At 43.8% G+C, this 20901-nt stretch overlaps 1 protein-coding gene across 1 annotated transcript in view; it reads right to left on the bottom strand.

The window, feature by feature from the left end:
• The window catches only part of SEMA5A (semaphorin 5A), a 554671-nt gene that overhangs the window by 126343 nt on the left and 407427 nt on the right, over positions 1 to 20901 (bottom strand). The window contains exon 12 of the mRNA XM_043887779.1: positions 517 to 724. Within this exon, the coding sequence (XP_043743714.1) occupies positions 517 to 724 (208 nt within the window). The remainder of the gene's footprint in view (positions 1 to 516; positions 725 to 20901) is intronic.

Raw genomic sequence — 20901 nt, 5'->3', positions numbered from 1 at the left:
GATAAGAAAGAGAACTTTAAAATACTTTAGTGACCAGGTCAATATATACATATAATTTGTGCCAGATTAATCCAGGAACACCAAATATCAGCATTATCACTCAATGCTGAGTGCGTGCTCAGTCACTTCAGTTGTGTCTGACTCTGTGACCCTTTGGACTGCAGCCCTCCAGGCTCCTCTGTTCATGGGATTCTCCAGGCAAGGATATTGGAGTGGGTTGACATGTCCTTCTCCAAACTCACTGAACAATTCACTTCAGTCCTGACATACTGCTTACAGATGTCATAAGCGGTTCTTCCTCCAGGGAGGCTGATGTATTATTGTCGTCATAGCAAGCTGGTGTGTATCAGAAGTCTCTGCATCCAGGGATGCAGGACTCACAAGGATGCTCTGGTCCCCATCCCTCTCAGACACAGGAAATCTGAACGTCCTTGGGGCTCCTGGGCTTTCTCCCTGGGTGGGGTGTCTACAAAGAGCACCAGCACGTGGGATGATCCCCCCTTGGGGCTGCCCTACCTGCGTGAGCGGTAGAACTGGCACCTCTTCAGCGGGATCTTGGCCACGTGCTCCCGCAGGCCCACAAACAGGACGCTCTGGCTGTGGAGGATCCGCAGGCTCCTGACGGGCTCGGGCCGCCTCTCGGCGAAGAGTTCCATCTCTTCCAGCACACATCCACCCGAGGTCTGGGTCAGGGGCGCCCGCACCTTCTTAATGGTGCCGTAATCTGCGAAGGCAACAGGGAATGTAGAAAAGTAAGGTCCGTGGTCTCACCGTCACTCACCAGCTAAACCACCGGGCTTCTCCAGGCGGGCTGCACATGGGGCCATCTGAGGAGCTTGGACAAATGCCGGAGACCCACCCTGGACGTGTTTGGTCAGCCATGCTGGATGTGGGGCCAGGCACCAGTATTTTGACAGCTCTCAGCACAGCCGACATAGAACTGGGATGAGGGCCACTCGGCTACCAGCTGCCTGGTCCCCACACAGGTCCGGAGACCCAGAGCACAGAAGAGCTTGAAAGAAAAAAAGAAAGTGAAGTCGCTCAGTTGTGTCGGACTCTGCGACCCAGTGAACTATAGCCCACCAGGCTCCTCCATCCATGGGATTTTCCAGGCAAGAGTACTGGAGTGGGTTGTCATTCCCTTCTCCAGGGGATATTCCAAACCCAGGGATTGAACCTGGGTCTCCTGCATTGTAGACAGATGCTTTACCGTCTGAGCCACCAGGAAAGCCCACAGCGGAGCTTACCGTGGTCCAAAGCAGCCGGCTTTGCACCATCCCATGGACAACATCAGGTGAGAGGGGCTGGATTCTCGGTGTCAGACAGAGGAGCTGACCCTGCTGCCCAACACAGCAGACCCCACCTTACAGACGGCCGCAGATATGCAGGTGGCAAAGGAGGCTCCTGCAGCCTTCCTGCCCAGAAAATATATCCGTCTGTGTGTCTGCATCTAGACACCCTCTCTCTCTCTCTCTCTCTCTCTCTGTCTGGTTCTCTGGGATGCTCTCCTGGGTCTCAGCTCCATGGATTCTTCTTACCCATCCTACTGAACATCCATTTTGACCCAAACCCCCTCCCTCCTCCACATTTTCTGCTCATCACGTGTTTACACTCATTTTGGCCTTAAGTGCTGCCCCAGGACAAGTGGGCCAGGGTCACCTGAACCACACAGATTCCCCCAGAGTGGCTGTGAGGGACACGAAGGAGGGTCCTCCCAGCCAGTAAGGGGCATGGCACAGTCAACCCCCCAGGGTTGGGACACAGACTTGAAACATAGGATGTCGTCTGTGGTGCATGGAAGTGAAACCCCACCCCCTCCAGCCAATCTGCCAATCCAGGGCATGGATCCTACCCTCTAGGAGCACCTCTGAGAGCTGCTGGCAAGCTCCTCAGATCACCCTGGCTGAATAAAACCCACAGGAACCTGAGTTTTAAAACATCATGATTCTCACTCTATCAACACAGACAATGGGGCTAGGAAGTCTTCTCAAAGGGGAAGTGGAATCCGGAACCTCTGGCTTCAAGGCCTCTGATTGATCTGCTAATCTCTGAAGGTCTGGACAGAAGTTACCTTTCCAGTTTTCCATTCCTAGGAGAGTCTTTAGAGATGGAGGATGTTTACCGAAGTGGATATATGGTATCCTGAGTTCATTAAGGAATATGTATCTGAAACATCTCCAGTGATCATTCATTGATTATGCTGCTGCTGCTGCTGTTAAGTCGCTTCAGTCGTGTCCGACTCTGTGAGACCCCATAGACGGCAGCCCACCAGGCTCCTCTGTCCCTGGGATTCTCCAGGCAAGACCATTGGAGTGGGTTGCCATTTCCTTCTCCAATGCATGAAAGGAAAAGTGAAAGGGAAGTCGCTCAGTCATGTCCGACTCTCAGCGATCCCATGGACTGCAGCCTACCAGGCTCCTCCGTCCATGGGATTTTCCAGGCAAGAGTACTGGAGTGGGTTGCCATTGCCTTCTCCACATTGATTATGAACTGACTGTTAATTTTGCATATAATGATATATTCAATATCACTAAATCATTGCTCAATTTTATTTTAGGTTAGTTGGTTAAACATGTAACTTTTGAGAAAGTTCAAGCACAAACAGAATTGTAATGGATGCTGGCAAGATTAAAAATAAGGAGAATCCCATGGACAGAGGAGCCTGGCGGGCTACAGGCCATAGGGTTGCAAAGAGTCAGACACGACTGAAGTGACTTAGCATGCATACACGCACCAGTCTTTAAGAGTGTGTTGTGAACACACAGCAAAGTAGAGAGATGGACAGAACAGGGGGGCAGACTGTGCAGCAAGGCAGCATTTTAATAAATAATCACACTTCAGCGTGAAAGAAAATTTGTATGTATTTATTATATGACTCAATCTAATTTTGACTTGGAGACCTCAGTTCCCAGCTGGTGGGAAGTTCAACCCAGGGATGTTCGGGTCTTCCTGCCTGTATGATGCAAAGGAACAAAGATGAGCAGGGCATCAGGAGAGTGGTGCAAACCAAGTGGGGGCTTCACGGAAGGTGACTTCAGCATCCACCGGCAGACGGAACAGCAAGGCTTCCTGCAGGCCAGTGAAAGGCAGGGAGCCCCTGCGGCCCTTTGGGAAATCCTGACAATCAAACAAGGTCTGAGACTGAAGTTAGGAGCCAGGCCCGCCACTACCCAGTGAGCAGCAAGGCTCTGATGAGGCTTAAGGAAGACTCTTGGGAATACAGAGTGCCCATGTGCGTACGTGCATGTGTGAGTGCTAGGTTGCTTTAGTTGCACTCTATGGACTGTAGCCCACTGGGCTCCTCTGTTCATGGGATTCTCCAGGCAAGAATAATAGAGTGGGTTGCCGTGTCCTTCTTTAGGGGATCTTCCTGACTCAGAGATCAAACCTGCATTGCTTATATCTCCTGCATTGACAGACGAGTTCTTTATCCCTAGTGCCACCTGGGAATATACACACTACTATTGGAGAAGGAAATGGCAACCCACTCCTGTGTTCTTGTCTGGAGAATCCCAGGGATCGGGGAGCCTGGTGGGCTGCTGTCTATGGGATCACACAGAGTCGGACATGACTGAAGTGACTTAGCAGCAGCAGCAGCATGAATAAAATAGATAACTAATAAGAAACTGCTGTTTAGCACAGGGAACTCTCCTCAATACTCTGTAGTGGTCCACATAGGGAAAGAATCTGCGAAAGAGTGGATACATGTGTATGTACAACTGATTCACTTTGCTGTATAGCTGAAGCTAACACAACACTGCAAATCAACTATACTCCAATAAACATTAAAAAGAAAGACTCTTGGGATAAAATAGAACATTTTAGAGCAATGCAGGAGTCTAGGTGGGGAGTGGCAGAATAGGCGGGAGTCCAGCTGAATAACTGTCATATTTTGACTGTTACCAGCACTGAAGAATTGATGCTTTCAAACTGTGGTGCTGGAGAAGACTCTTCAGAGTCCCTTGGACAGCAAGGGGATCAACCCAGTAAATCCTAAAGGAAATCAGCTATGCATATTCATTGGAAGAACTGATGCTGAAGCTTCAATACTTTGCCCACCTGATGCGAGGAGTTGATTTATTGGAAAAGACCCTGATGCTGAGAAAGACTAAAGACAGGAGGAGAAGGGGACGAGAGAGGATGAGATAGTTGAAGGACATCAGTGACTCAATGGACATAAGTTTGAGCAAACTCTGGGAGACAGTGAAGGACAGGGAAGCCTGGCGTGCTGCGGGTCCATGGGGTCACAAAGAGTTGGATGTGACTTAGCGACTGAACAACAACACACTATCTTCATAGGAACCATGGGTGAGAGAACTAAATCCTATCCAACAGGCGAACAAAGACAACTGGCTGATGATTATTTCTTTTGCTCATGGATTATTACTCTGTGAAACCAAATCAATAACGATGCAAACATCCATATGCTCATATATGCACTTTGGATTCTTAAGCAACTGTGGGAAAAACAAATTTTAAAAGATCTTTAAAAATTTGATTTAAAAGTACTCACCATCATTGACCAAAATTTCTCGGTGTATATTTCTGCACAGCTTGCATCTACTTTCCAGCTGACTGACAAATCCAGGGATTTGTTCCATCCAAGGATCTAACAAAACTACAGGACTTAGCACTTCAGAGAATGGTACGGTTGTACCAATTAGGTGCTTGTCCATTGAGAAATGGAATATTTCTTGCCGTATCAGTAAACAAGGATGTCATGGTCATCAGTGATTGCAGCCCTGAGGGAACTCCGGAAGCAGAAGAAAACCTGCCATCTAGACTGCAGCCACTCCCCACGGTGAGCTGGGAGGAAAGGAAGCTGAGGAAGTGAAAACGCAGGACACTGGTCCCAGACAGCTGAGGTGCATATCAAAGGGATGATTTCAGTAAGCCCAGACTCTGTCTTCCCATACAAAGAAAAGTGCTAAATTCCTTAACTTGGGATACCTGGTTTTCTTTAATTTACAAAAAAAAATACATTTGACATTTAGACTATCTGCCCTTTGTTTGCAAAACTTGTATATAACATGGCTCCCCCCCTCACCTCCTCTGAGCAGTTCTCTCGGGGTTATTTGAGATGCTGGCTCCCAGGCCTGAAGTCCAAAAAATTCCCACTGAATAAGACGTAACTCTCAATTTTTATGTAGTGAGTATTTTTTTTAACACTCACCACACTCTGTGCCTCTGCTGGGTCGTCTTCACCATAAAGCATCAGTCACGTGAGGCGCTTCGTGAAGCTCCCTGTTCTTTTGGCACTAGGGTGACCGTGGGAGGGCCTTGAGTGCTTTTATTTTTTTTGTGTGTGTGTGTTATTTTTGTGTTATAATATTTTCCAGGGTTTAATTACTGATTCACTTGTTTTGCGGCTTCTGCACTTGACATGATGAAGCTCCAAGAGGGCAGACGCTGTCAGTGTCATTCTCTGATGTCCGCAGAGTGGCCATCTCTGTGGCCTGTGGAGGTTACTGAATACGTGCCAGATGAGAGACTGAAGAGATGAGTGAGGGAAGGAAGGAAAGTAGAAAGACAGAAAGCCAGGGAAAGAAGGCAAATGTTACAGGAATGTCTTGTCACTTGCACATTTGCCAAAAAGACTCCTGATTAATGCTTTTGAGTAGCAACTTTTAGTAAGAAATATGATATCAGTCAATGTGAAGGTGAAACAAGAAATAATCCTCCACCAATTCCAAAATATATCCTCTAAAAGCATCATAAACTAAATAGGAGTGAAAAAAACCATTTTAATTGGTTTCAGCTGAGAAAATATCAGCTCTAAAAATTTGCCGCAGAAAAATAAAACCATACACACCTTCCATACTCCTGAAATTCAATACTCTAATCAAAGTCAGTTGAAGTTAAAAAATAAAATGCTAGAAATACAGAAAAGCTTCTCAATCAGTCTTTACCATTTTGAGATTAGGAAGAAAGGAGAAAGTTGGCACTTCCTGTCAATCACAGATCACTTCCCCAGAGAGACAAGGAGGAGAAAGTGGTTTAGGAAGTGAAGAATCGGTGCTGAGGGCAGGACAATAGGGCGACACTGTTTTGGCCCAAATTCTCATAATATTCACCTTTTTGTGAAAATACGAACTACTAATTATGTTATGGAAACAAATCTCAGAGTCATATATTTAAAGTTTCACGCTCAAATTGAAAAACCACAGCTACTCATTATGGAAGAGATAGAGCTGCTGCAAGATTTTTAAGACTGATGAAAGCTAATTGTATGGTTGTTATTTGAAAGACATGAATAGCTGTAATTACACAAAAATGTACATAATGTACTGCAGAACTTATATTTGCCTAATTTCAGCAGAACAGGAAGCATGCTTATGTTCTCAGGAGTGGGCAGACTAAAGAAAGGATGCCCACTTAAATTTGAATTTTAGCTAAACCATTAACATTTCTTTAGTATTAGTATGTCAAATTCAATATTATTCATGGTTTATCTGAAGTTCAAATTAAAGTAAGCATCTTGTATTTTATTACATAAACAAAACTCATTATATCCACATCTCATTTGATTGTCTCAGCAAGCTGGTGAGAATGTAACAAATATGTGAATGAGTATTCCCACTTGATAGATGAGAAAACTGAGTTTCCAGGAATAGAAGATCTGATATATATTTCCTATGAACAGGTCTTTCAAAGCCCCATGAAGAAGTCAGACATAAAATGGAGGTTCAAGTCAATGCTAATGAACAAGATAAATCCAACAAAGGGCCCCAAAGAATCATTAAATAAAATGCCAGTGGGAGTGACACCTAAGAAATGGCAGTTTCGACGAGATTGTTTGCAAAACTCTTTATTCCACGAAGTCTCCCACAAGTTGTGAAACATAACCAGCTGGGAGGCAGCAAGAAGGCAGGCAACCTCCTGATCCACCGGAAGCTGCCCATGTGGACGACATGCAGAGGCAGCATCTGCTTCAGAAAGCTCCGGACTCTCCTGGCCATCAGGACGACATCCCTTCTCGGGATACCACAACCCATAGACAGGCAAACACAGTGACTGACAGCCCAGCCATGCGCCCTTACACCATCTATTTAAAGAGGGAGGCACACTGAGCCAGATCAAACACCTGTCTGTGGATGAACAGAAGCTGCATGCACATTGAAAGGGCAGTAATTCTGGGCATAAGAGACAAGGACCACTGCCCGCCCCCCTCCCGCCCCGAAACAAGCACCATGCAAGGAAGGTACCCTCACCAGACCAGACCTTGAACAAATGAAGGGCTTCATTGAAGTGCTTGCCGGTGACATGAGAACTCTCCTGGGCATACAGCATCAGACTGCAGGTCCCAATAATTCCTAATATTGATTTTTACTGGTGACTAACAAAGTCATGGAAGACCAGAGGCACAGCTGATGGCAGGTGGAAAACACAGGCAAAATTGGATTATCGCAATAAGAGAGGCATGCGTTTCAACCTCAATATTCTGAGCCATTAGGAAAATGACCGAAGGAAAAAGCAAAAATCGTAAATAAGATGGTTTTCTAAGTTAAAGTTGGAACCCTGACACGTGACATAGCAAGAAATCTGTTTTAAAAATGACTGCTGGGGAATATTTACATAATACTTATCAGAAGACTGGAGTGCTACTTGAAAACGACATGAGAAATCCTTGCCCATCCCCACCCCTTGCCCAATTCCAACCACAAGAAATGATCCATGAGACACAGAAGCTTGGTCCACAACCTCCAACCCATAAGAAAATCTGTGCAGGTCCTACAGCTAATGAGCTGCCAAATAACCTTAGAGGAATAATATGAGAAATGAGAACAAAACCAAGTAAACAAAAATGCATGTGTTTCTCTGCAGAAAAAAATAAAAAATAAAAAAAACTGATTTCAGTGAGAGCAGAATGTGGTAGTCACGAAAGCTGCCAGGACACATTCCTCACACATTTCATGGGAACAAAGTGACTGGCATGTGGGACCTGAGGAACAAATGATGACTAGAATCCTCAAGAAACTATCAAGTATGGATGCCTGGAGGCAGGAGCTCACAGAGTGAGTCTAGACCAGCATTATCCAATGGAAATATAGAGCAATCCATGTAATTAATATTTTTTAGTAGCCACATCTAAAAAAAGATTAACAGGTGAATTGAATTTATTTACTAATTTTTATTTACTCCAATGTATACTTTGGCCATCTGATGCAAAGAGCTGACTCATTTGAAAAGACCTTGATGCTGGGAAAGATTGAGGGCAGGAGGAGAAGGGGACGACAGAGGATGAGATGGTTGGATGGCATCACCAACTTGATGGACATGAGCTTGAGTAAGCTCTGGGAGTTGGTGATGGACAGGGAGGCCTGGCGTGCTGCAGTCCATGGGGTCGCAAAGAGTTGGACATGACAGTGACTGAAGTGAACTGAAAGAAGATTCTTTATGTTTTGGCTTGTGTGTTTTGTAGAGTTTTCCTTTAGTTAGAGGTTAGTCTTATGCTTGGGCTTCCTCAGTAGCTCAACAATAAAGAATCCAGCTACAATGCAGGAACCGCAGGAGACATGAGTTGGATCCCTGGGTCAGGAAGATCCCCTGGAGGAGGGCATGGCAACCCACTCCAGTATTCTTGCCTGGAGAATCCCATGGACAGAGGAGCCTGGTGGGCTACAGTCCACAGGGTTGCAAAGAGTCAGACACGACTGAAGTAATTTAGCACACACACACAAGCTTGCCCCTACTCTCGTGGAGTGAATCTTTGTATCATTTTTCTGAGAAAACCAATGACCCTTACTGCACTCCCAAATAGAAATGGTGACGGCGACATGACTTTTCATCACCCACAGCCTGAGTAATCAACATATTAAAGCCAGTGTAAACAAGAAAAAGCCGCTGATATATTTGTATCAAAATATATGCTAACAAAGAAAGAAGTGCAGATGTAAAACTTGATGGACAAACAGAAAAGTATAGAACCCCTTATTTTCTTATTCAGTCAGTTTTGTAAATCCAAGGTAAGTCCTTGAGGGAGAATAAAAGAGATCCCATTGGTGTGGCCACCCTAAAGGCAAATAATCTACCATCACTATGTTTTCTAAACTAAAATTTCAGATAGTCATAGGGTATTAGCGTTGGAAAGAACCTACAACAATATTTTGAATTTTGTAAGTAAGAAAAGCAAAACCCAGAAAAACTGAGTCCCTAAGGTCAGATTCTGGAATCTAAATGTAGGTCCTCTGTGTTCAATCAGGTGGTTGTTTTTAAATTTCTGATAGTCTTTTCATTTTGAAAGTATGGAACTTATAATATGCAATCGTTATACAACAGTGCATTCAGAATAGTATAGCTGACAAGTTTCTCAAAAGATTCGGTTCAGTTCAGCTCAGTTGCTCAGTCATGTCTGACTCTGTGCGACCCCATGAACTGCAGCACGCCAGGCCTACTTGTCAAAAGATTAGGTAGTCTGATACTAAGGGTATTAAGCAGCACTCATTATATATAGGAAAAGGAGTACGTCAAGGCTGTATATTGTCACCCTGCTTATTTAACTTATATGCAGAGTACATCATGAGAAATGCTGGGCTGGAAGAAGCACAAGCTGGAATCAAGATTGCTGGGAGAAATATCAATAACCTCAGATATGCAGATGATACCACCCTTATGGCAGAAAGTGAAGAGGAACTAAAAGGCCTCTTGATGAAAGTGAAAGAGGAGAGTGAACAAGTTGGCTTAAAGCTCAACATTCAGAAAACTAAGATCATGGCATCTGGTCCCATCACCTCATGGGAAATAGATGGGGAGAGAGTGGAAACAGTGTCAGACTTTATTTTTTTGGGCTCCAAAATCACTGCAGATGGTAACTGCAGCCATGAAATTAAAAGACGCTTATTCCTTGGAAGGAAAGTTATGACCAACCTAGATAGCATATTAAAAAGCAGAGACATTACTTTGCCAACAAAGGTCCATCTAGTCAAGGCTATGGTTTTTCCAGAGGTCATGTATGGATGTGAGAGTTGGACTGTGAAGAAAGCTGAGCGCCAAAAAATTGATGCTTTTGAACTGTGGTGTTGGAGAAGACTCTTGAGAGTCCCTTGGACTGCAAGGAGATCCAACCAATCCATCCTGAAGGAGATCAGTCCTGGGTGTTCATTGGAAGGACTGATGGTGAAGCTGAAACTCCAATACTTTGGCCACCTCATGCGAAGAGTTGACTCATTGGAAAAGACCCTGATGCTGGGAGGGATTGGGGGGCAGGAAGAGAAGGGGATGACAGAGGATGAGATGGCTGGATGGCATCATCGACTCGATAGGCATGAGTTTGAGTAAACTCCAGGAGTTTGTGATGGACAGGGAGGCCTGGCGTGCTGCGATTCATGGGGTCGCAGAGTCGGACATGACTGAGCGACTAAACTGAACTGACTGATTATTTCAGACAATGATTAAGCTGTGATTCTTGGACATGCTTATCACAGAATTCCCTACACAAACAACCAATGTATAAATGGTGCCAAGCCCAGGATAGATCTAACTTCTCTACCAGGCTAGGGACTCTCATTTCCACGAGCTCAGGAAGCAAACAAGAGAATAAACTGACGGAAAAATTGCCTAAGGACTTCCCTGGTGGCTCAGAGGTTAAGACTCAGTGCTTCCACAGCAGGGGGTATGGGTTTAATTCCTGGTCAGGGAACTAAGACCCTGCATGCAGTGTGGCTAAAGGGAAAAAAAAAAGAAAAGAAAAATAACTAGCGTATTCTATTTCAGTTATTTTTTTGAAGAAGGTTTAAGGTGATAAAAGATTGGTTTAAACAAAAAATTTTATAATAAAAATATGATTTTTAAACCACTAATTTCTTTATGTAATGTAAGCTCTGTGTAATATAAACTTTAATACACATAATTCAGTTATAAGTGGTTGAAAATTAACTATATTTTTTACTTTGGGAGAAAATAGCAGGTCTTTTTCTAAATTTCAAAGTTCAGCTTGCTAATTAACATCAATTCAATAGTTTAAACAATACTTTATTCTGCATCTTGATAGGGATGGTCAAATACAGAAATCTCTCATTTGCTGTGAAGTATATCATATACTATGCAGATGACAACACCCTAATGGCAGAAAGCAAAGAGGAACTAAGAGCTTCTTGATGAAAGTGAAAGAGGAGAGTGAAAAAGCTGGCTTAAAACTCAACATTCAAAAGACGAAGACTGTGGCATCCGGTCCCATCACTTTATGGCAAATAGAGGAGGAAACAATAAAACAGTGACAGACTTTATTTTCCTGGGCCCCAAAGTCACTGCAGCTATGAAATTACAGGATACTTGGTCCTTGGAAGAAAAGTTATGACAAACCCAGTAAGTAATTGACTGAAAGTTGCTCAGCTGTGTCTGACTCTTTACAACCCCAAGGACTATACAGTCCATGAAATTCTCCAGGCCAGAATACTGGCATGAGAAAGGTTTCCCTTCCCCAGGGGATCTTCCCAACCCAGGGATAGAACCCAGGTCTCCCACATTGTAGGCGGATTCTTTACCAGCTGAGCCACAACCCAAGCAGCATGTTAAAAAGCAGAGACATTACTTTGCCAACAAAGGTCCATACAGTCAAGGCTATGGTTTTTCTAGTAGTCATGTATGGGTGTGAGAGTTGGACCATAAACAAAGCTGAGCACCGAAGAATTGATGCTTTTGAACTGTGGTGTTGGAGAAGACTTTTGAGAGTCCCTTGGACTGCAAGGAGATCCAACCAGTCCTTCCTAAAGGAGACCAGTCCTGAACATTCATTGGAAGGACTGATGCTGAAGCTGAAGCTCCAACACTTTGGCCACCTGATGCAAAGAACTGACTCATTGGAAAAGACCCTGATTCTGGGAAAGAGTGAAGGCAGGAGGAAGAGACAACAGAGGATGAGATGGTTGGATGACATCATCGACTCAATGGACATGAGTTTGAGCAAGCTGCGGGAGTTGGTGATGGACAAGGAAACCTGGCTTGCTGCAGTCCATGGGGTCTCAAAGAGTTGGATATGACTGAGTGATTGAACTGATAACATATAATAAAATATGGGGTATTTTGTGCTGGATCGTACTCCTTGAATATTCTTATGTTTAAGTCTTAATTCCTAATACTTCAGAATATGTGGAAAAAGGGCTTTTTTTAAAAAAAGTATTTATTTTGCTGCATCGGGTCTTAGTTGCCTCATATAGGATCTTTGTTGTATCCTGTGGGATCTTTCATTGCTACACACAAACTCTCTAGTTGTGGTATGAGGGCTTAGCTACTTCAAGAATGTAGGATCTTAGTTCCCCAACCAGGCATCAAACTGTGACCCCTGCCTTGGAAGGCGGATTCTTAACCATCAGACCACCAGTTGAAGTCCTAAGAAAGGGCTCTTAAAGAGGTTATTAATGTAAAATGAATCATATGGGTGATTCCTAAATCTAAAGTGCGTGCTGCGTGTGTGCTAATTCGTTCAGTTGTGTCCGACTCTTTGTGACCCCATGGACTATAGCCCGCCAGGCTCCTCTGTCCATGGGATTCTCCATGCAAGAATACTGGAATGGGTGGCCATGTCCTCCTCCAGATGGAACCAGCTTTTCTTACATCTCCTGCATTGGCAAGTGGGTTCTTAGCCACTAGAGATACCTGGAAGCCCAATCTCAGGGGACTGGTGTTCTTTAAGAAGAGGAATTAAGATGCAGACTTCTGCATCCACATGGGAGGATACATCTGGAAGATACTTGACTACAAGCCAAGGGGAGAGGTCTCAGAAGAAATAAACCCTGCCAACACCTTGATCTCAAACTTCTAGCCTCCAGAGCCATGAGAACAGACTTCTGTGGTTGTATCCACCCAATCCGCAGTGCTCCATTTCTTTGCTAGGGGAGCTTGAGAAGACTAGCAGATAGACTCCATGCCAAGAGCAGGAAGAGTTTGTCACCCAAATAATTTGCTGAAAGCAATTTCCAAACTAGACTGCAAACTATTTTTCCATATTTCTCTAAGCTATTATGACTCAAATTCTAATGCAAAGGCATTATAAACTACGTTAGACAATTTTCTTTTTACCTTGTGTGGTTTATAACATGACTCATATTAGTAATAGTACGGTGTTATCAAATATTGTCATATATTTCATTTAATCCCCTATACATATGATCCTGGGCTAGAAAAGCAGCAGGAAATGACAGAGAACATGTAGTATTGTGAAAAACTGATGCACTTTGATAAACATTATAAAATAATTCAAATAGCTGAAGCCATGTGCACAACCTTTATGCTAATGACCCTGGTGATCTTTGGGGGACAATTAGAACTAAATGAATTCTCAGGAAAAAGCTTTGCCATTATTTAAGGAAAAGGTCATTGACTATAATGAATTTCTTTTCAGAGGATTATCACCAAAATTTCAAAAGTTCATGAAATTTTTTTTTTGAAAGAGGGAAGGCAGAAAGGAAGGAGGGAGAAATAGGAAAGGAAAATAAATATGATCAGCTGAGTATAACATTTACTACTGCTATAAATAAAAATATTTTTTTATTTTTTATATTTGTATATGATCAGATAGCCTCCTGCAATTCATTAAAGCTTCAACAATAAAACAATACTTAAAGGGAAAGTCATGTCTTATGTTTTGGGCTTACCAGGAGGCTCAACGGTAAAGAATCTGCCTGTCAATGCAGGAGACACAGGACACGTAGGTTCATTCCCTGGGTCAGGCAGATCCCCTGGAGAAGGAAATGGCAACCCACTCCAGTATTCTTGCCTGGAAAATCCCAAGGACAGAAGAGCGTGGCGGGCTACAGTCCATTGGGTCACAGAGTCGGACATGACTTAATAACTAAACAACTGCTTATAGCAGCTTCAAGTCTAATGAACTTGAAAACCCTAAACAACGAAGAAAGGTTCAGAGAAGTTAAAAATTCTTTTTGAGTATAGCAGTTAGAAGTACTTGTAAAAAACAGGAAAAATATATATCTCCGCTAAGTTTCAATAAAACACTTAGGAGGGTGGAGCTGTAACATACTCTACACATATAAAATTTTTGTTTTAAGAAGGGAAAGAAGTCCCACCATGAAACAGAGACAAATATTCCAGGGAAATGTGTTATAAAAATGCAGCATGATTGCAAAGCCTTGGATGATGAAATCTTTTAAATCTTGATTCCATTCTCCTTTAACTACTTTTCTAAGTTCTGCTGTATTTTAAAAGGGACATTCAACTTGCCATGTGCTGAAGCCAGTACAGAAATTCAACCTGTGAACCAGACAGGTGGCCATCCTGATGATGGCTGGCTGTGATGGGGCTGGAGAGTCAGTGCAGACATCAAGGCCACTAATCAGGGAAGCTAAATTGCTTTATTTCCAATTGTGCATTTGACTCTGATTCTCCGCTGCTGTATCCAAGAGACATTTTTAGCGTTTATCTCATCGACCCAGAGTGACTGCAGACTAAAAGGAAGCCCTTTGTACTTGCATCTGTTGCTGCTCGGAGCTCTATCTGTGAGGTAATGACGAAGAGCCCTCTTCCACTCACTGGGCAGCATGTTGCCATAGCAACAGATCATTATACAAAGTTCATCAATTCAGCTGGTTGTTAGTCCCAAGTAGCAGACAGCTAATATGTTTCCAAAGTTCTTTCTTTTAACCCATAATTGAGCAAATGAATTAAATTGGTCTTGGCACTGGGAGCTCAGTATCACATTTATATAGTGAAGGGGAATTAAGAGAAAAAAAAAAACAGGCTTTCTTGGCTCGTGTATGCCTGAAAAGGAGATTTTAATTAACTCAGTTTATCAGATTCAACTAATGGCTTATTTTTTTCTCAAAAAAAAAAAAAAAGGACATGTAAGTCAGCTTAGACATCCCAGTCATAAATTATATGTAACATTCTGTAACATTCTTTTATCACAAAGTATTATTTTAAACCATATTGAGGGAGTTTCCTGGCCATCCAGTGGTTAGGACTTGGCACTTTTGCTGCTGTGGTCTGAGTTTCATCCCTGGTCAGGGAACTAAGATCCTGCAAGCCACATGGTCTGGACAAATATATATATTTAAATATTGTCACCCTCAGTATGTAAATTTGAGGGAGTCAGTGTTGGCGGACACAGTCTCTCTTATTCATTGGGGTCTCACCAGTGTCTGTGCCTGACACTAAGTAGGTGCTCAAGCAGAACATGTGGTCCAGCGTGTGGACCCTGGAGCCTGAGGGCCTGGGTTAGACTCCTGTCTCTAGCTCACTCACCTCTGTGTCTCCTACACCCTGGGACCCAGCTCACAGACCAGGGGCCAGGCAAGGAGCTTATCTACACAGAAGTCTTGGACGGTGCCTGGCAGGCAGGGTATATTATGTTGTTACGTAAGAATTCACTGTTATTACTTTATTGCTATTTTTAGCTTATAGATTATAAGCCCTCCTCAAAGTTTTGTCTAAAATGAGCAAGTTCCCTACATCTGTCAGTACTGGCCGCACATAAAAGAGAGGAGTAGATGATGGCTTTATTTCAACAACCTCTACTGTCTTTCTGAAAACCAAAATGAAACAAAACACTCCTCTAACTACTCTGCATCATAAGCTGATGCTTACATGCTTACAGGAAATTTAGCACTGGAGCATCCTGTGAACAAAAACCATATTCCATTCGAAATGAAAGTGCAATTAATGGAGCCCTCTGGGTATCTTTTCTAAGCTCCCATCTAACCCCACAGCTTCATTCTCCCATCATTCTGCTAAGGTGGCGATTCAAGTTTCTAGAAGGTAATTACTTGCCTTAGATTTATTGTATCTAAATTACCAAACAACGACCCAGTTGGCCAGGTTGGCAGCTCTCCATTGACAGGCATCAGGCAGGAACACAGGGTCTAAACGACCCTCTCACCCCCAGTGGTAAAATTTGTACTGCCTCTAATTCCATTAGGTATGAACTGAGATGGCTGAAAAGATCTATGCAAAGCACTTTTGTACTTGTGCAACATTAATTTAGAGGGGGGAAAAAAAAGAGCTGTCTATTCAATGGAGTAAGAAAACTATTTTGTCGTTTTTCTGAATCACTGCATTGCACTAATTATGAACTAGTGGCTGATAGTCCCAGCTGCTGGGTAGCTGGACTTTTCAAATGCTTTTTTCAGGCATGATCTCACCCATTCCTACGGCACCAAAGCCGATCTGAGCCCTCCATTAGTGACCCAAACCTTTCTCTTTAAAAAAGGATTTCTAACCGACCATCAGACCTACCCCGGGGAAACTGGAACTCAGCGTATCCCCAAACTGCACTGTTGTCTCCCCTTTGGTGTAAATCTGCTCATGCATCTAAATCTCTTTCCATTCATTGGGATAAATTTTTCAATTATTCTATGTTTTCATTTGATCTTTTCTCTCAGGTCTTCCCTGGTGGCTCGGATGATAAAGAATCTGTCTGCAAGGCAGGAGACCCAGGTTTGATCCCTGGGTCAGAAAGATCCCTTGGAGGAGGGCATGGCAACCCACTCCAGTAACCTTGCCTGGAGAATCCCAAGGATGGAGGAGCCTGGCGGGCTACAGTCCATGGGGTTGCAAAGAGTCAGACACAACTGAGCAACTAATATTTTCTATCACTTTTCTGTCTCTCTACCTATAACGCCAGCTAATGCAACTTTTTTCACCTTCACAACACTCCATGCCTTTCTACATCTGCAGGTTTTCTATATCTGGTGTCTTCTTCCAGGAAGATTTTTCCAAACCTTCTCCACTAGGAAAGCATCCCCGTCTTTCAAGAGCCAGCTTCCACCCTCTTTCTGACCCTCCCAAGCCAGACCATTCTTCCCAAGTCTCTGGGCCTCAGGACCTACAGGAAGAAATCCTTAACCAGTCTTTAAGGAGAGGGTGGGGGAGGGGAAGCCTACACTCTTCAGCTGGACCTTGAAAGATGAGCAAGCATTCACCAGGCAGAGAAGGATAGGAGGGCAAGTTGGGGAGGGGTGTCCGAGCAAAGTGGGGAGAATGGGGGACTCTGGCTCACAGGTGTGTAGGATTAACTGTTCCTTACAAGGGTGACACATTTGAAAAACCCAAACAAACCTTTTGGCCAACCCAAGATCAGCACCATTTACAACAGCAGAAGACTGGAAGCCTCCCAAATATCAATCCCCAAGATTACCTTAAGTTTAGGCAAACAGTGGAAAACTGCAGAGTGACAAAGACGAAGGGATTTTAGTTATGTGCACGGGCATGAGTGAATCATTAATTTAAAAAATGTTGAACAAAATTTTAAAAAGATAGTCCCAGGAGAAAACACATAAACCCACTTACTGAAAGTTCCAGCCATATAAAACTAAGCAATGCCATCTCGGGAATAAAATATAGTGAAATTATCAAAGAAAGGAAGGGAATAATAAAAACAAAATTCAGGACAGTGGATACTGACGGAAGAGGGCATGGGTTTGAAGTGGGGTAAAGAGGGAGGCCCCCAGAACACCAGTGCAGCTCACTGTGTGACTTGGCTGGTGGGTAAACTGATTTGAAAGTGAAAGTCAAAGAAAGTGAAAGTTGCTCAATCGGGTCCAACTCTTTGTGACCCCATGGACTATACAGTCTGTGGAATTCTCCAGGCTAGAATACTAGAGTGGATAGCGTTTCCCTTCTCCAGGGAATCTTCCCAACCCAGGGACTGAACCCAGATCTCCCACATTGTGGGCAGATTCTTTACCAGCTGACCCACAAAGGAAGCCCAAGAATACTGAAATGGGTAGCCTATCCCTTCTCCAGCAGATCTTCCCAACCCAGGCATCAAACTGGGGTCTCCTGCATTGCAGGCAAATTCTTTACCAACTGAGCCATCAGGGACATTGATTTGACCATGTTATTATTCTTTACACCTAAAATATCTATCTAAAATAGTAGTCTACAATTTGCCCTTCCCCCAAAAAACTTCTTAAAAATGGAAAACTACTATATAGAATGCAATTCTTGACCTTGGCAAATTTACCACTTTAAGCAGATGGGCAGACCTATCTCTTATACCACATGTGTGTGTGCGTGCTGAGTCGCTTCAGTCATGTCTGACTCTATGTGACCCCATGGACTGTAGTCGGCCAGGCTCCTCTGTCCACGGGATTCTCCAGGCAAGAATACTGGAGTGGGTTGCCATGCCCTCCTCCAGGGGATCTTCCCGACCCAGGGATCGAACTGGTGTCTCTCATGTTTCCCACATTGGCAGCTGGGTTCTTTACCAGTAGTGCCAGCAGGAAACACCACCTGCACCCCAACCCAATACACACATGCATTTACACGATGGGAAGCTGATTTAGATGCAAATATATTACATTAGAAGTGAGTATTAAGAACAAAAGGCATCATAAGTATGTAGTAAGTAATAATCATGTAGTAATAAGTATGTAGTAAGTAAGTGATTAATACATGTACTTCTAGTCCCTAAACGTTCCTCTGGGAAAGAACCGGTTATTCTTTGGGGATTGTCTTGGACTGAGCTTGAGATGGGAGCTTACACACTTTCCTGTTACCCACCCTCTAGACCTGGGTGTGGGTTGGGGGCGGGGGGGCGGTCAAGGGAAAAATGTTCCACAGGAGGTAAGGGTTGGACTTCTGTAGACTTTGTAGAGGAAGATGAAAGATAAAGGGTGGGAGAGAGAAGGCTGGGAGATGGACAGAAGCTGCCAATAAAACTTCCCCATGACATCGAACCTTTCACAGTGGCATCTAAGCCCACACAAGGCTTGCTGGGCCTTGTTCTTTTCAAACACAATCTGGTGAGGGAGCTGAGTGTGTGTCTGACAGCGTGAGAAACACAGTCTGCCTGAGAGTACACAGGACTTCATGAGCATAGCTCAGAATTCATTAACAGAAATTGTGGAGAGAGCTGAGGACTTCCAGGGCCATGAAACTGCGAGTCTGAAATCAGAACCAAAGACTCAAGGGGCAGGAAAGCCCCAACCGGTTTCCACTGCGCAGGTGTGATACGTGCTATTAAATGTTTGTGTGCACAAACCAGCTCTACATCATGACTCGTTACTGAGGTGAGGAGCTGGGATGTTCAGCCACTAAACAAGCCCCACACTAAGGATGCAGAATCCAGGGCCCTTGACCTGCTGGCCTCAACGCTCATTTCCCGTGTGTCTCTAGAACTTTTTTATGGATGCCAGTGAATCCTAACAAAATTCACTGGTTTTCCCTAACTAGGATTTAAATGGCTAAGGGGCAGCCGGGTCTCAATACTAGCTGTACATCTTCCAACTATGAAGGCCAAAGTGAGGGTCCCCATCAGACAGCAGGGGATAGGCCAGAGAGGATGGGACATACAACCCGGACACTGGAGAGAGGTAAGTGATTAATACATGTGATCACAGGTCACAAGGCAAGATGCCAAGTCACGAACTGGGTGATAAGTCAGAGCCAAGCCAGGGAAAGATGAGCTTCACTGGGCCAGTGGCCTCCGGTTCCTGGCATACCTGGAGCTCAAGGCAGGGAGGCTCCAGAACCTGAGGAACCCAGAGGTATAGGTTAAGGAACCCTAACCTTGAAAGTCAGAAGGTCCAGAAGACAAGCTGCAGGTGACTCATCCCAAGTCAGTAAGTCAATAAAGACTAAGGCAACTGACCCTTATCCGGTCTGTGTGGCAAGAACTTAATGCTGCCCACAATTTAAACAGAAAATGCCTGATTTAAACAGATTTTGTAAGCAATATAATATATATATGTATATATATATATATAAATTACAAATTGTATATATATAGTTTAACTCACAACAATAGTGTGTTGTGAAGATGGCCTTTGAAATAGCCAGTTTACCAAGGACAAGTCAACATCTCTGCAGATAGGGCTTTCACTTTGAACCAGTGGTCTTTTGCTATGGTCAAGGTCAGATTTTTAAAATTAATTGAGTATATCAATGAGGATCTACATGAAATGCCTACATTGATAATTATACTTTAATATCACTCTAAATAGTATAAGTGAGGATCTTTTTTTTTTACATTTTGAATAGTTAGACAATTACTGACATTTTTTAATCATTAATACTGTCGACAAAAATCGTCACAATCTAAAAGTTGAGAGTCATGTTTTATTTGGTGGGAATTTTTAGGACTTCAAGCCCGGGAGACAGCATCTCAATAACGCTGAGAGAACTCCTCCAAGAATGCTGGGGATGGCGGGGAGGAGTCAGGTTATACAGAAATTTGCAACCAAGGGCGGGCAGTCTGACATCAAAAGCATTTTGTGAATTAAAGGAAACCTGAGATTTCAAGGTAAGCAATCTAGTGCTTTGCTACCTATGGGAAGATGCAAGAGTCTGAGCTCACTGAATCTTTGCTTTCACATGCATCTCAGCTATCTGGGGCCAGCATCCTGTGTGTTTCCACATCCTGAGTTCCTCAGTGCTCACTGTAGGGCGTGCCTGCAGCCTGATGGCTCCTGGGTGGCGAGTATTCCTCTCCTCCCTGGGTGCCCTCACAGCTTAGCACTTCACACAAGCCTGAATCATTGATGATTGTGACATCCTTGTTTACTGACGTGGCAGGAAATGTGATGGCTCAGCTGGTAAAGAGTCCACCTGCAATGCAGGAGAACCTGGTTCGATCCCCGGGTTGGGAAGATTCCCTGGAGGAGGGACAGGCTGCCCACTCCAGTGTTCTTGGGCTTCCTTTGCGGCTCAGCTGGTAAAGAATCTGCCTGCAGTGTGGGAGACCTGGGTTTGATCCCTGGGTTGGGAAGATCCCCTGGAGAAAGGAATGGCAACCCACTCCAGTTTCTGGCCTGGAGAATTCCATGGACTGTATAGGCTGTGGGGTCGCAAAGAGTCGGACACGACTGAGTGACTTTCACATTCCATTCCTCAACACAAATACGTGCAAATTAAGGGTCATAAAACCTCATATTATTCTCGGTATAAAAACCAACTTCTACTGTTCTTGACTCAAGATCATAGTAAGGAACTTGTAGTAATTTTAGATAA

This window comes from Cervus elaphus, chromosome 25 (genome assembly GCF_910594005.1).
Source record: "Cervus elaphus chromosome 25, mCerEla1.1, whole genome shotgun sequence".
In the NCBI taxonomy this organism is placed as follows: Eukaryota; Metazoa; Chordata; class Mammalia; order Artiodactyla; family Cervidae; genus Cervus; species Cervus elaphus.
Note: the sequence above shows the minus strand (reverse complement) of the source record. Positions and strands in the feature narration are given on the sequence as shown.